This window comes from Girardinichthys multiradiatus, chromosome 22 (genome assembly GCF_021462225.1).
Source record: "Girardinichthys multiradiatus isolate DD_20200921_A chromosome 22, DD_fGirMul_XY1, whole genome shotgun sequence".
In the NCBI taxonomy this organism is placed as follows: domain Eukaryota; kingdom Metazoa; phylum Chordata; class Actinopteri; order Cyprinodontiformes; family Goodeidae; genus Girardinichthys; species Girardinichthys multiradiatus.
Genome location: NC_061814.1, coordinates 33,715,901 through 33,730,004, shown reverse-complemented (window position 1 = coordinate 33,730,004; position 14,104 = coordinate 33,715,901). Strand labels below are relative to the sequence as shown.

General features: G+C 39.3%; 2 protein-coding genes across 5 annotated transcripts in view; both read right to left on the bottom strand.

Moving 5' to 3' along the window:
* vit (vitrin) overlaps positions 1–648 on the bottom strand; it is a 56,125-nt gene extending 55,477 nt beyond the window's left edge. For 3 of the 4 annotated variants that reach the window (XM_047352253.1, XM_047352255.1, XM_047352256.1), the window contains exon 1: positions 311–648. The gene's annotated coding sequence lies outside the window, so the exon portion shown is untranslated. The remainder of the gene's footprint in view (positions 1–310) is intronic. The other variant, XM_047352257.1, reaches the window with a different exon arrangement.
* A 3,398-nt stretch (positions 649–4,046) lies between these two features.
* LOC124859295 (opsin-5-like) lies at positions 4,047–12,696 on the bottom strand. The gene is made up of 6 exons (XM_047352008.1): positions 12,455–12,696; positions 10,870–11,075; positions 7,634–7,733; positions 5,595–5,699; positions 4,743–4,966; positions 4,047–4,640 (listed from the first exon to the last, which is right to left on the bottom strand). The coding sequence occupies exons 1-6, from the start codon at positions 12,591–12,593 to the stop codon at positions 4,182–4,184; spliced, it is 1,233 nt and encodes a 410-aa protein (XP_047207964.1). The 5' UTR covers positions 12,594–12,696; the 3' UTR covers positions 4,047–4,181.
* Between the last annotated feature and the right edge of the window lie 1,408 nt (positions 12,697–14,104).

Genomic DNA, 14,104 nt, shown 5'->3' with positions numbered 1-14,104 from the left:
TTAACTTCATATGAAATTAACAAGCATGAATTTCAAAACAAACGGTTTTGGTTAGTTTATTTAAAAAAAAAAAAAAAAGCAAAACCTCCAGTTATGTTGGTGAAACGTCCATATTGAATACGTTTATTGAGCTAGTACAAAGCGATTTATCTCAAAATAATGATGCATCATCTGGCAAATTGACAATTCACTCAAGCCGGACAAAATCAAAAGAAACCGAAAATCAAATCCTCCGTCCACATGCTGGAGCTGCCTCTCAGCTCCTGGATCAAAACCTCCCCGGAGAGCAAAGAAGGAGCCTTTAGCCTACCTGAGGAGGTAACTTAATCCCGTCCGCGTTAAAAAGTAATCCCATGCGGAATCTTTTCCAGGTAGTCCTCCTCTGGATGAACCGAGGAGCAGCGATCCTTCCACCTGGAGTTTCGGCTGGATAGCTGTGTTGATTAAAAGCGGAGAGCAGGACGGGTCCAGAGTTTTCCCCCCTATGTTTGCCCGTCCCACTTCAGGCTTCAGTTTTTCACCCAGCCAGAGAGAGATCAGCACACCGCGGCTGAGAGGAGAGGGCTGACGCAGCATGGGAAGCGCCTTGCAAAAGTATTCACACCTCAGGAACCCTCTCAATTTGTCACGTTAAAACAGCAAAATGGAAAAAGGATTTACCTAATTAAAACCTGACAGACCCCAATTTAACTGCAACAAAGTCACCTGATTAGTAAATGGAGTCCACCTGCGTGTAATTTTATCTCAGTACAAATCCAGCTGTTTTGTAAGGGATTTAGGGGTTTGTTAGAGAGCATTGGTGAACAAACTGCTTCAATCAAATCCGAGGAACACAGGTCTGGGATACAGTTGTGGAGAAGTTTGGAGCAGGGTAAGATTAATAAATAATATCCCAAAATGTTATCTCTAATCTCCCAGAGCTCTGTTCAGTCCCTTATCTGCAATGGTTTAAGAGAATGACAACCACAAATCTACGTGAGTAAGAATCAGACAAGCAGCCAAAAGGTAACTCTGGAGGAGCTGTAGTGGTCCACAGCTTAGATGGGGGAATCTCACAACAGCACTAGTAGTTGTAAACTTGGACAAGAAAGCGGGCTATTGTTGTTAGCAAGATTGATGGAGCTAAATACAGGGCAATCCTGGAAGAAAACATGTTGAAGGCTTCAAGTATCTTCATTCAATTCTGGACCTAAATCTTGTGAAAAATGTATCTCATATGCATTAAAAAGCCATATTCATGCCCAGCCTTCCTCTTCTTTCACTGCATGTACTTGTGTAGCAGCATCCTTGGCTGGGGATCATGATGGGTCAGGAATGTTTCTTCATTTACCCATCCCACTTCTGGCTTCAGCTTCCCACCCAGACAGAGAAGCAAACCAGAGCTGTAAGAAAAGGACAGAAGCCACAGATGCACATTGTTTTCTTTCACACATTATAATGCTCAGTCAGAAAATAGGTCTTATGTTGCAGTCCTGACCAAAAGCTCTGAGAAGTCTTGTTTGTTATTGGAGCAAATCGCATCAAGTCCAGGTTGCTATGAAGAGTGATCACACAAAATGCTTTTACCATCTCCAAGCAAAATGAAGTGTCCTCTTCACTTTGCATTAAAAGGCCAGCATGATGCTGCTTATAGTCAATCATTTTCTACCGCTTCTTCCATAGTGGGTCTCAGAGAAGCTGGTGCCTATCTCCAGCAGTCTATGGGGGGGGCAGGTCGCCAGTCCAGTGCAGGGCAGCACAGACACACACAGGACAAACAACCATGCACACACCCATTCACACCTAAGGGCAATGTAGAGAGACCAGTCAACCTAACAATCATGTTTGTGGACTGTGGGAGGAAGCCAGGGTACCCAGAGAGAACCCACGTATGCACCGGGAGAACATGCAAACTCCATGCAGAAAGAACCCCAGCCGGGAGTCGAACCCAGGACTTTCTTGCTGCAAGGCAACAGTAACTGCGTCACCGTGCAGCCCGCTGCTCATAGTAATTTATCAAATTTTTAAGAACTTCAAAGAGCGAGTTTGAGTTGCTGTGAAAAAAGCTTCAAAGTACACAAGAAAGCCCAGGAAGTGCCAGGACTGGCTCATGTAGATTCAGCTATAGGTTGTCACCACTGCAGAGCTTGCTCAAGACTGGCAGCAGGCAGCTGCAAGTGTCAAGAAGGGGATGAAAGAAGCCACTTGAAGGTTGCCTAATGTACTAAGTACTGGGATTGGACTGCAGGGGCTGGGTTAAAGGTATTTTCTCTGATAAGAACCCCTTTGGACGTTTTGGGTCGTCTGGAAAAAGGACTTTCCAGAGAAGAAAAGGTGAATGGTACCCTGAGTCCATTGTCATACAGACAATTAAGCATCTTGAGACCATGCATGGATTTGCTTCTCATCCAAGATAGTAGGCACTCTCAGACTAAAAACACTCCAAGAAAGAACAGCAACTTTGCCAAATGATTCAGGAGTAATTTGGCAATGATGAATGCATACTAAATGGTTTAGAGATTAAACCTAGCGAGGACTATTGATAAGTTCCATAAACTGTGGTTATATGTCCAATGACAGCTTTTAAAACTAATAGTTTGTTGTTAAAGTGCAACAAAAAAGGAAAAACTATTACTATTAAGGTATTACTGGTAAAATGTTCTGCAGAATATTTATCCGGAAGATGTCTGCAGCTCATAGCAGAGCAGTTTCACTAGATAGGACAATCCCAAGTGTTTTTGCAGACAGAATCATATCTACGGTCACTTTGGTGTTAATGGCCTTTTGTCAAACTATTGTACCAAACCCTACAGGCCCTCCTAACACATAATGCCAAATATCAGCTTTACATGACTCCCAATTGCTAAGATAAAGTTGGTTTATGCAGACTGTTGACACATGAGGTGTTGTGGATGCTTGCCTTCCATTCAAAGGTTAAGGTCTGAAGTACTGCTGTGAAAGAGCTCATTGTGTGTGCAATAGCAGTCTCTGCAGAAGCCACTGGGGAGCTTTGTTCAAGATTAGTTCCCTCTGCTCCAAGCAGATCAAGAGAGCAGACTGAGTTTCAGGGTTGCTCCACTGCCCTCCTCTTGACATGTTGTCAACAGAGAAAATCTGTAATTCACATCTCCTTGGACTGGATTTCCTGAGAAAACAGAGCCACTCTGCTCCTGTTGTTAGCTGGCCGACACAATGATGTCGAGACAGTATAACACCACCAGATACTTCAGGCAAGTCAAGTATGTTTCAGTGGTTCCAGATGTTAGCATCTCATCTCATGTCTCGCCACTTTACTGCTTCCACATTTCATCCGCTGGGTTGCTCCACAAAGGATTTAAACAGGTCGGTTATGCCTTCCTCTGCAGGCAATGGCTGCCTTTCGTGCTACTCGCAGAAAGTTTTGGGTATTAATTATTTGCAAGGTGGAAGCTAGGCTAATTAACTGAAAAGTAGCACTAATAAGTTCTAACAGAGCTGTTCAAGCACATTCGTCTTTGGGTCTTCAGAGACTTCGTAGAGAAGAAGTGCAATGGAAACTGCCATGTCAGAGTGAAGTGGAAGGCAATGAACCAGGAGCACTGGTGGATACTTATGGTTATGGTGCTTACCTTGAATTCAGAATTTGAAAGATAATAAATCAACTTAACTGTCTTCCAGTTTCCAGTTCAAACACCGCATGGATTTGCTAAATATTGTGCTCAGCTACCAGGCTAACTGCTATTAGCAACACAAGCTAATACCATTAACAATATATTTCTATGAATTTTTGAACTTTTCAAGCAAACAGCTTTGTACTGTAGCTTTCACCAGGTCAGGTTTCACAAATGCAGCCATAATGCACTTTAAGGTCAGGGTTGGTGAGAAACTTACAACCTTCCTGACTGAAATTGTAACTTCATAAGATATAATTTTTCCATTTCACCTTCTGAATATGAAGTAAATTTACTCCAACCTCTGCTTATTATAGACTGATTGGGAGATATTGTATTGTATGTTGTATGCTGATGAGATCTATTTGTAACAAAATGTTTAAAAAATGTACTTCAACAAAAATGTCAAAAAATCAATTTGAGCCTCAAAAGATAATTTATTAGCACACATACTGATGACAAACATGGGTACATCTGTTTATGACCATGGGTAAGCTGAAGAAAATAAAAAACACAGTCAACCCTCCCCTTGTCCTGCTGGTTTAAACAGTCTTAGAGTCTGTCACACCAGTACTCTGATGTTTCAATGTGTGAGGGAACATCAATGTGGAAGATCTCAGGAGGTGTCTCAGAAGGACTGTTGACCCCTGAGTCGCTGTCAGGGTTGGACCGGTTCTGCTCTCTTGCCAAGTATTTCTCCTCAGGTCTCTGGGTGGGAAGGGATCCAGCTTGGGGCAGATTTTCAGCTTTGGGTTTGATGTTTTTAAAGTGTTGCAGATGCACCACTTCCCTGCTCTCTGCCGTGCATGGAAGCAGCAGTGAGACCTCCTTGCGGAACCTGGAGCTCATGCCGAAGTATATGATCGGGTTGTAGAAGCTGGCGGACTTGGAAAAGAGGCGGGTGACGATGCTGGTTGTACTCGGCACGTGGAAGCCCCAGGCCGACCACATGGAGACCACTGCGTACGGCGACCAGGCCATGATGAAAGCAGTGCAGATTACAATAGAAATCTAGTGGGGGGGAATTATTAGTATTTTTATTAAAAAGCAATAATTGTGGTTTCCCTTTAAGGTCTGCAAACCAATTATTTCATGATTCCACTCTGGACCTACCCTCGTGACGTCTCTTTCCATCTTCCTTTGTCGTGCGGTCAGAAACCCTTCAGCGGACATTGCATTTGTGTTCTTTACAGTTTTTATGATAGATACATATGAGAAGAGCATGATCATCACAGGGACGAAAAAACAGAAGATGAGGATGGAGATGATGTAGGACTTGTAGATGGTGGAATAATTGGCTTTGGACCAGTCCACCTCACAGGTGCCATAACCCCGATCTGTGAAACACAAGATGCAGACAATGAGGGTATGGCTCAGTAATTATAATAAATTAACTTATATTCTCTTTTGATGTTGTTATTTTTGTTTGGGTTGCATATGGAGCACGCAGGTACTGGTTATTTGCCCTTTTGACATTTTGTGCTTTCCAGTTTTGATTGCTTGATACCAGCCATCCATCGGTTCCTACCTATTGTCAGAATCTTTCATACCTGCTTTGATAATTTAAAGTATTTTTTGATAGTCTACTCAGTCTACAGTTAGGAAATGTGGTTAATATCTACTGGTAGGAGGCTATTTGTATTTATTTTTTGGTTTGATCAGGGGTCATAATATGTCATATTTCATAGAAGTCCACTGATTCAAACATTAATAAGAGAAAAAGAAAACAAACAGTTGGCACAATTAATTGAAATTATGTCTGAGATTCAAACATTTTTAGTATTATTTTGTCCATAAAATATCTAACTGCAAACAAAAACTAAAAAGGAATGGATACGAAAAAAAAACTAAGAAAGTACATGGATACGAAATGGTTTTGTTAAGGGTACTAAATAGAAGTAGGCGGTTGCAAAGAAAGAGGTAGTTCTTGGTGAAGGGCCATCATGACCCAAAGCTGAAACACACCTGTGTAGCTGCCCCATCCCAGCAGCGGAGCAACAGACCAGAACAATGCTCCGGTCCAAATGGAGATTAGAGATATTGCAATGGTGTTAATGCTGATGCAGTTTGCTGCAAAATACACAGGAAAAAAAAGGTAGCATCAAAACAACAATATATAGATTGTGAGCCTGATTGGAGGGTTGATTTTAATTTAAAAAGGTTAAGAGTTGGAACTTTGGCAAACACTGAACAGAAACAGTGAGAGACTTTGAAGAAAGCAAAATTCTTGTCACTTCTTATGAATGTCAGCACTCTCATTGACATTTGTTGAACAATGAAGTTCTTTCTTATATTGACAGCTTTTACCAAACATTTGCATCTGAAAAGGACCTCTGTTGGAATGATTGTTCAGACTAAAAAAGGTCAGTTCCTTCTTTTGCAGCACTAAAATATACTTCAGCACTGTTTTACAGTGAATTGCAAAAGTACTCAAATACCTTGGACTTTTTCACGTTTTGTCAAACACTTCATTGTATTTCAGAGTTTTTCATGACAAACCAACACAAATCTGTGCATAATTTTGAGTAGGAAATAAGATTTTACATGGTTATTATTTTTTTTTGCAAACAAAGATAAGAAAAGTGTGTAATTTTCATTCTCATCTGAGTCAATACTCAGATGTCATTAGAACTGGAGGTCTTTTCCTGCATGTCTCTAACAGCTCTAACACGTAGAGATTGACATTTCTGCTCATTCCTTTCATAAAATATCTCAAGCTCAAATTAGGTAGCTCTCTGGACATCAATTTGAAAGTCTTCCCATAGATTCTGTGTCAAATTTTAGTCTGTTGCAGCCTCTAGAAGGTTTTCTTCCAGCATTGCCCTGTATGTAGCTCCATCCACCCTACAATTAACTAATTGGCTACCCTGTCTCTTCTTAAGAACAGCATCCCCACAGCATGATGCTGCCACCACCATGTTTCACTGAGGAAATGGTTTATTTTTCACCTCACACAGGGTATTGCATGTATTAGTTACATTTTGGTCTCATTTGACCACAGCACCTTCTTCCAAATATTTATGGCAAACAGGAATTCTCGTGGTTTTCTATAAAACAGCGGCATTCTTTTCATAAAGGCAAGATTTGTAGAGTAAAAGACTAATGCCTGTCCTTGTCCTGAGTTTAGGATTCCTGCAACTCCTCCAAAATGACCATTGCTTATTGGCTGCTTCTCTGATTAATGCTCTTATTACCTGCCATCCAGTTTAGGTCAACAGCCATACTCTTTCTGTTTGGATAATGGATTGTATTGCGCTCCATGAGATGTTTTAAAGGTTGGGATATTGTTTTATAATCCAACCCTGCAATAAACTTCCTTCACAATGGGTCACAGACTGGGTGAGAACTTTACAAATGCATCCCTGACCTGTCTGGTGTGTCTCTTGGTCTTATTGATCTTTCTGTGTTGATCTGTGTAAATTGTTGGGACTCTATTTACTTTGTGTTGGCCTACTAGATAAATTCCAAATGAAACTGAAGTTTGTGGTTGTAATGTGACAAAATGTAGAAAGGTTCAAGGGTTAAAAACGGTGTAAACTCAAATAGCTTTTGCACAAACTCACCTCACAGACCAAGTGGTTAATTTACATCTTAGATTGTTTAAATTGCTCTATTCAGTTCTAAATAAGTTGTTTTCTGTGACTACTTTATGGCACATAATGGCAATATCCCTCACTTACCACTAATTGGCACAGCAGTCACAGTGTTTTAAAAACAACTACCAACACCGTAAAATCAGATACAGTTTTTTAACCTCATTTCCATGTAATTAGGACATTCTTTGACATCTCCAAAATAGAAAATGTTACCTCAAATTGTCTTAATAACATGCTGAAGAAATATAAATGGAAATGCTGGAGACGAATGGTAGTTATTTTCCCAGCTAAAAACAGAAACACACTTCTCTGTCAGATAAGGTCAGTGGGATCTGAGAGATGGCAGCCATGCTGGTATGAAGCCTTCTTTGTGTTTTCACACTTGCACCCTGAGAAGGTAGTCCTGACCTTTTTGCGGGTGGCAACCCTTGATGTATCTGGTGACGCTGATAACTGTCAAGGTGTTGATGCTGACAAGACCGAAGAGCAGCGTGAGGAAGCCGTCTACCTGGAAGAACACAGATAGAGGTGATTTATCACATCGCATCTTCAAAGTGTCTTCTTTCAATTAAAGATGGGACAAATCCTCTCTTTTCAGACCTGATATTTACGTCATTCTTTGATCAGATGTTAGACTGAGGCCACTGATCCAGACTCCATGGTCCAGTGTTGCTATAGGTCATACTTTGGTTGGTTTTACTCTAGAAGTTAGATGTATCCACATCAGATTGCAGATAATTTTGCAAAATTTTATCATCCATTTGTAGACATTTATGCTGCTTTTGGTCTCAATCCATTGTCTTTCAGGTTTATGGTTAAAATGTCATCTTTATATGTCTAATGTTTTAAACTGTGTTTTTTGTGTTACAAAAGAGATCTTTCAACTCAATGAGTCCTTCCCTGGTAAAATAAAGGTCAATAAGATTAAAAAAAATAAAGTTTACAGCCAACAAGCTCTAGCATACTTAAATAATAAAATGTACAAAGATTTACTGTAAATTATATTTAAATAAATGTTTTCTATATATGTAAATAAATCTGCAAGATTTACCAGAAAATTAAACAAATTTTAAGTTTAACTAGTTTAAATAAATGAGGGGAAGTCAAATGTGAACAGTCTACTGCTTAGCATGGCCTTCTATGATATTTTATTGTGCAGACAGAAAACACAAGCTAGATAGCTAGTATACTGTAATTAGATAGCTACTGTTTTTTAAAAGCATTGGCAGCAGTAAACGTTGTGGTGGACTGTTAAGGTAATAAAAACTGAGAAGAAAAACCTTCCAGTAACACTCGGGGCTTTATCAAGCGTAAGCAGCAAAGAGCTTTAGCAACAACATGAAGGCTAACTAAATTATTTTTAGATTTATATTATTCTTTTCTGCCTTCGGCCTCTATCTGCCAAAAAACATATATGATTTGAAGAAGATGCCTGCCTGCTGCAACAATTTGATACATGGAAGGACAATTTACAAAATAGAGAATATATAGAGGCTGATGTTTCAGTTACTGATGTTATCGCTGTGTTAACGGTGTTAATCAGAGCCCTCGAGCAATGAGAGTTTGACACATGCATTTTGATGACTTAACATTCACACATGACATTCCTCACGCTGAAAAACAATAAACCTAGAGGTGGGCGGATCGATCCAAAATATCAATGCCAACTCAGGATCAGTATTGGATCAATACTAAGTGGTGAGATCAGAATCAGCTTTATTGCCAAGTTCGTACATACAAACAGGGAATTTGACTCCGGTACACTTTGCTCTTTGGTTTTGTTTTTGTATTACAGAATATCCATAGTTACAATGTACAATATACACATCGATACTTTAGTTTAAAATTCTTATTTATGTGTCCACCAAATTTCTCGAATTAGGCCTACTTCAGCAAAGTGCAGCTTCTCTCCTTCTGCTCTCAATCTTTCATGTACACACACAGACATCTGAGCTCATTATTAAGCTGCAGTTAGCAATACTAACTGTGCTAAAAGTGCAAATTGCTTATAGAAGTTCTTTAAAACTATTAGAAAATGTCACCATTATGTATCTTGACTTTTTCTCACTAAAATAGTGAACTCATAGCATATTGAACTGTTTGGTGTTACTCATCCAAATCTCTCGTAGTATCGTTGCCTCATTTCAACAATAATTATCAGCCGGTCACGGCAGAAATGCTTGTTAAAATACAGTGTTATGAAGTAACAAAAAATTTAAAGCAATTCCCATTAATACCCATACTTTGACATGCAGGTTGGAAGATTCAGAGATCCAAAACCTGCCTTTTAACAATTCAATGCTATACGCTCAAAATATGAGCTGATGACAAATAATAACAGCAATCAAAAATAGGTAACAATCAACAACAAACAAATAAGGTGACCTTCTCACCCAGTCTGTAATCCATTGTTACTTGTACCTTTAACTTACATGTTGATAACCCCTATGAACACTAAAAGAAACACAAAATATTAACATAACTTTATGTTACAAGCTATTTTGAAACTTTTATTGTTGCTTATCTAAGGATTGGGTTATTTATAGGCTGATTATCTCAGAATCACAAGCTGTTTTAAAAGGTTTTATGCTACGGTGTTTCAGCTCAGCTCCAAGTGTGCAACACCCAGCACCCTGCTGGGTCACTTCCAGGTGACACACCTCATTTCAGGTCTTTTGCTGATTACTTTCTTGATCTTCCTTTTTCTTAATCCAATTACCAGCAGTCATCACATTTTTCACATTCACATTCTGGTTCCTGCATTTCAGACGACTGTGATTTTAATTCAAAATTGGTGTATAAGAATGACAAAAAAATAAACAACAATTTGTGAACTACGTTCAAGTATGCGTTTATTTAATGCCCTTATATATTCTGAAGTCCCAGCCAACTCAGACCACCTCCCAGGGGAGGGTAAAATAAGACTGGCACGCTACAGCTTTTCAACACCTTGTTTTTCTATGATTTTTCAGGGAGTTTCCTTTTACGCTTCTGAACGGATATCACCATTTCTACCAGAGCTAGCCTTGAGCAAGAAAAATAGCCTGCTTGAATTCCAAGCGAAAGAATGACAGCAATTTAATTTTGAGCTGTGGCCATGAGGGGATAAGAAAACACATGGATGAATGGTGCACTCCACAGCTTACACATAGAAATTTGTTTTAACTTTAAATCTTTCAGATGCAAATTGCCCTAGTGCTGAAAAATAAGAGCAAATAATTAAAATGTGCAAAAATATCAATGCCCAAGCTCATACGTGTTCTCCATTTGGTTACTGACTTGCTACTAAAAGAGTTTGCCCATTGAAATGTCTCCACCATGCTAATCTTATTACAGGTTTAACCTCTTGCCTACATGGCTATTACCAAAATCCCTTGTATATACATTAGCACTCAGTCACACACATGCTCTGTTCATTGCAAAACATCTGCTGCTTTGTAATGTAATGCATTAACTGGGATTGCCCAAAGACAGATAATTTACCCATTCTTGCTTACAGCTCAGAACATTGTACAATAACATTTCTATCTTTATAATTGTTTTTAAAGCTTTATTTTGTTGCACAGTTAAAGGTTTACCTAAAAAAGACGTGGATACATAAAATATCTTAGATTTGTTTGCATTTATCTTCACATTTCTTTTACCTGGCAAGTCCAGATCCATGTGATCAGATAACCATCATCTTTCAGGATGTTAAATATTTCCAGGATTCCTCGAGAGTAGCCAAACACTGAGATACTGGCATCAGAGATAGCGAGGTTTAATGTGAAGAAATCTGTTGGTTGGAGTAAGGCCCGCTGCCGGTACAACACAAATATCACCAGACTGTTTCCAAACCATGATAACCAACCTGCAAAGAGAGACATAATGAGGCATTGAGGGTCATAGTGCAGGTAAAAGTAGTTTACTAGAATATGCAAATATAGATGATGTAATGTATTGCAGAATTAACGATCAGCAGAAGAGTTGCTCATAGTTCAGTGTTTCTAGTCTGAATCTCTAACATATGAATGTTTTTATGATCTCAGTGCAGCTCCCAAAATAAATTGTCTGTCAATAAATTATATCAATTTCTTATATTGATTATCTTGTTTCAATAACTTAGAGATACAGAAAGCTTTTAAATAATAATTTAAGTACGAGTTCATTTCTGAGTACTTGTCTTTTAATGAGATTTTACTTACAGTAATAGTTTTTTAACCTATGAGGTCTCTCTAGTTGTATGAATGTGGTTTTTAAAAATAATAGAATCCTTTTTTAATATTGGCTGTATCTCTTGTGGCATCCCAAGTCTGCTTCTGATTGGTTGAAGCACCTCATGATGTCTCCTTCCACAGGAAGTTCGGAAACTCAGGGCAGAACACAGAACCAGTAAACCCAGCAAGAATGTCATGCTGAACCTAAAAAGAGCAAACACTAATCACCTTTTTCAGATTCAGTTGAGATAAATGTTTGGTTTAAGTATACGCTTCATGTTCCTGCAGAGATTTTTGTTTTGCTTTTCTTCTACTCCTGGGACTTGTTCATTGACCTGCAAAAATTCTTTTAGGCATGTCATACGGTCCAAATCCAAAGCAAAGAGCCTCTGGATAGCTAAAACCCAGTAATTGGAGAAACCAGAACTGCTTGACATTCTGAGCAACCTCCAAACAGCCGGGGCATAGGTAGGAGCAGAAAAGGCTACTTCTCCTGCCGGGACCAGGAGATTAGAGCAACAGAACGGATGTGGTTCCGAGAAAGTATGCGGCTGCCTCTGACCAATAGTAGATGCTATTTTTGAGTGAGAGTCTATTACCATTTTTAGATTTCTAGCTTTGATTTCTAATCAGTTTATTGCTTATTTAAATGTGTGCAGGAATTTGCAGGAATATACATCATCCCTCAGACTCACTTTTGATGGATTATTAGACTGATTATAATGCCATGAAATTTATACTGTAGAGTAAAAACAATTAAATAGATTTAAAAACTACATTTGAGAAGGAAAAAGGTTTAGAGTAGCAGATCATGTTTCCTGACTTGGTCCTGAGTTTTAGAGCAGAAGGCACTTATAAAGATTTGGTTTAGACATTTTAATTTAAGGTTAGATACTGTTGTTAACAAACCAATCCAAATCTCCATTTGCCGTTTTTGCGGGCACAAACTTTTAGCAGTAGCCTGGCGTTTGGAGGAACATGACTATTTGAAGAATAGCAACCTATCCCTAAGGTTAGATGGTCTCTGACTTACCCAGCACCAACAGGTAGACTCCAACGATGGTTTCTCCTTGTTCAGAGAGAGGAGGATCTGTATGCACAGTGCTAAGGTTATTATTCCTCCATGGAATATTCACCACCTTCAGTGGAATCCCCTTCAGCGTTATTTCCATGGCCTGAACTTTGATGCCTCGGCATGAATCCTTTCTGTCCTCGACGACGGCTCTGTTCTCCCCTGCTTTCTGCAGACGCTGTCGTCTTACACCAGTAGGGATGACTGGTTAGTTTGTTTTAAATCCAGCTTAGACACAGTTACTAATACCTGACTGCTCTCTTGTTTCATCTTCTGCACTAGTAATCCTATCTATTTCTTACGACCAAGAAGATAGGGATTTGGGGTGGAAATCCTTGTCAAAAGCAATGAATCCAGTGAGCCTAATACAGTCGTTTCATTTAGCTTTAATCAAGTAAAGTACCAGGATTAATCAAATGTCAAAGACAATCAATGGACATCAGTAGAGTCTAAGCAGATACAAATCTTGAGCAGCTGATCAAATCCAAAACCTTTGCCTTATTTGCTATTTCTTCTACATTAATAATGATTTTTCACTATGGTTTTATCATTTGAACAATGAATCCTCTGAACCCTACTCTAACAATACAATATCTCCACATTTTATCATTTGCTTTATGTTAACTTCTTTATCAAAAATATATTGATACCGTTACGCTTGATCCTAAACTCTTGGACGATATAACATCCTTTAAACTCATTACGATGTCCTAAATTTAGAAAAGATAAGTTAGAACTTTACCTTTTTTACTGAAAACAAGTTTTGACTAAGGCTACACGGTGGCGTAGTTGGTACCAATGTTGCCTTGCAACTAAAAGGTCCTGGGTTCGACTGTCGGTATGCATGGAGTTTGCATGTTCTCCCCGTGCGTACGTGGGTTCTCTCCTGGTACTCCAGCTTCTACAGTCTAAAAACATGACTGTTGGGTTGATTGGTCTCTCTCGATTGCCCTTAGGTGTGCATCCTTGTTTGTCCTGTGTGTCTCTGTGTTGCCCTGCGTTGGACTGGCGACCTGTCCAGGGTGTACCCCGACTCTCGCCCGTAGACCCCGGAGATAGGCGCTAGCTCCCCTGTGACCCAGTATGGAAGAAGCGGGAATAGAAAATGGATGGAGTTTTGACTAAAAGGTTTCTAATTACAGATGAAAAATATGATAGATTGCCTAAATGCATTACCATGCCTGAACCTTAAATAAAGCGTGTCCAAAGTGCAACCTGTAATAAATGTAAATTTCAATCAGCCCACCAGCACATGCATTTAATGCAGATAGATACATATTTATGGAGATTTTCACTGACAGATTCAAATATTTTTAAAATGGAAACATGTGAGGTACAACACAAAGTATTTTTAAAATTTTATTTCATAGTAAATGGGAGCACAAACATCAAGTGATTTTCATAGACCTGTTCTAACTCGTTCATTGAACTTGGCTAAGTATAAACAAGGAGAAACAATGACCCATACCCTTGTTGCGCTTTGCATTAGAGCCACATTCACCCAGTCACACTCACAAACACGCACACATTCATACACCAATACGCAGATCGGTAAGCAACTTGAGGTTAAGTGCCTTGCCCAGGGGCACATCGACATGTGGCAGGAGGAAG

Excerpts from the sequence above, each read along its gene's own strand:
- LOC124859295 (XM_047352008.1), bottom strand. The coding sequence starts at position 12,593 with ATGGAAATAACGCTGAAGGGGATTCCACTGAAGGTGGTGAATATTCCA. Across the intron at positions 7,734-10,869 it reads CATGGATCTGGACTTGCCAG|GTAGACGGCTTCCTCACGCT; the intron begins GTAAAAGAAATG and ends GTGTTCTTCCAG. Across the intron at positions 4,967-5,594 it reads GGGATGGGGCAGCTACACAG|ATCGGGGTTATGGCACCTGT; the intron begins GTGTGTTTCAGC and ends TGTGTTTCACAG.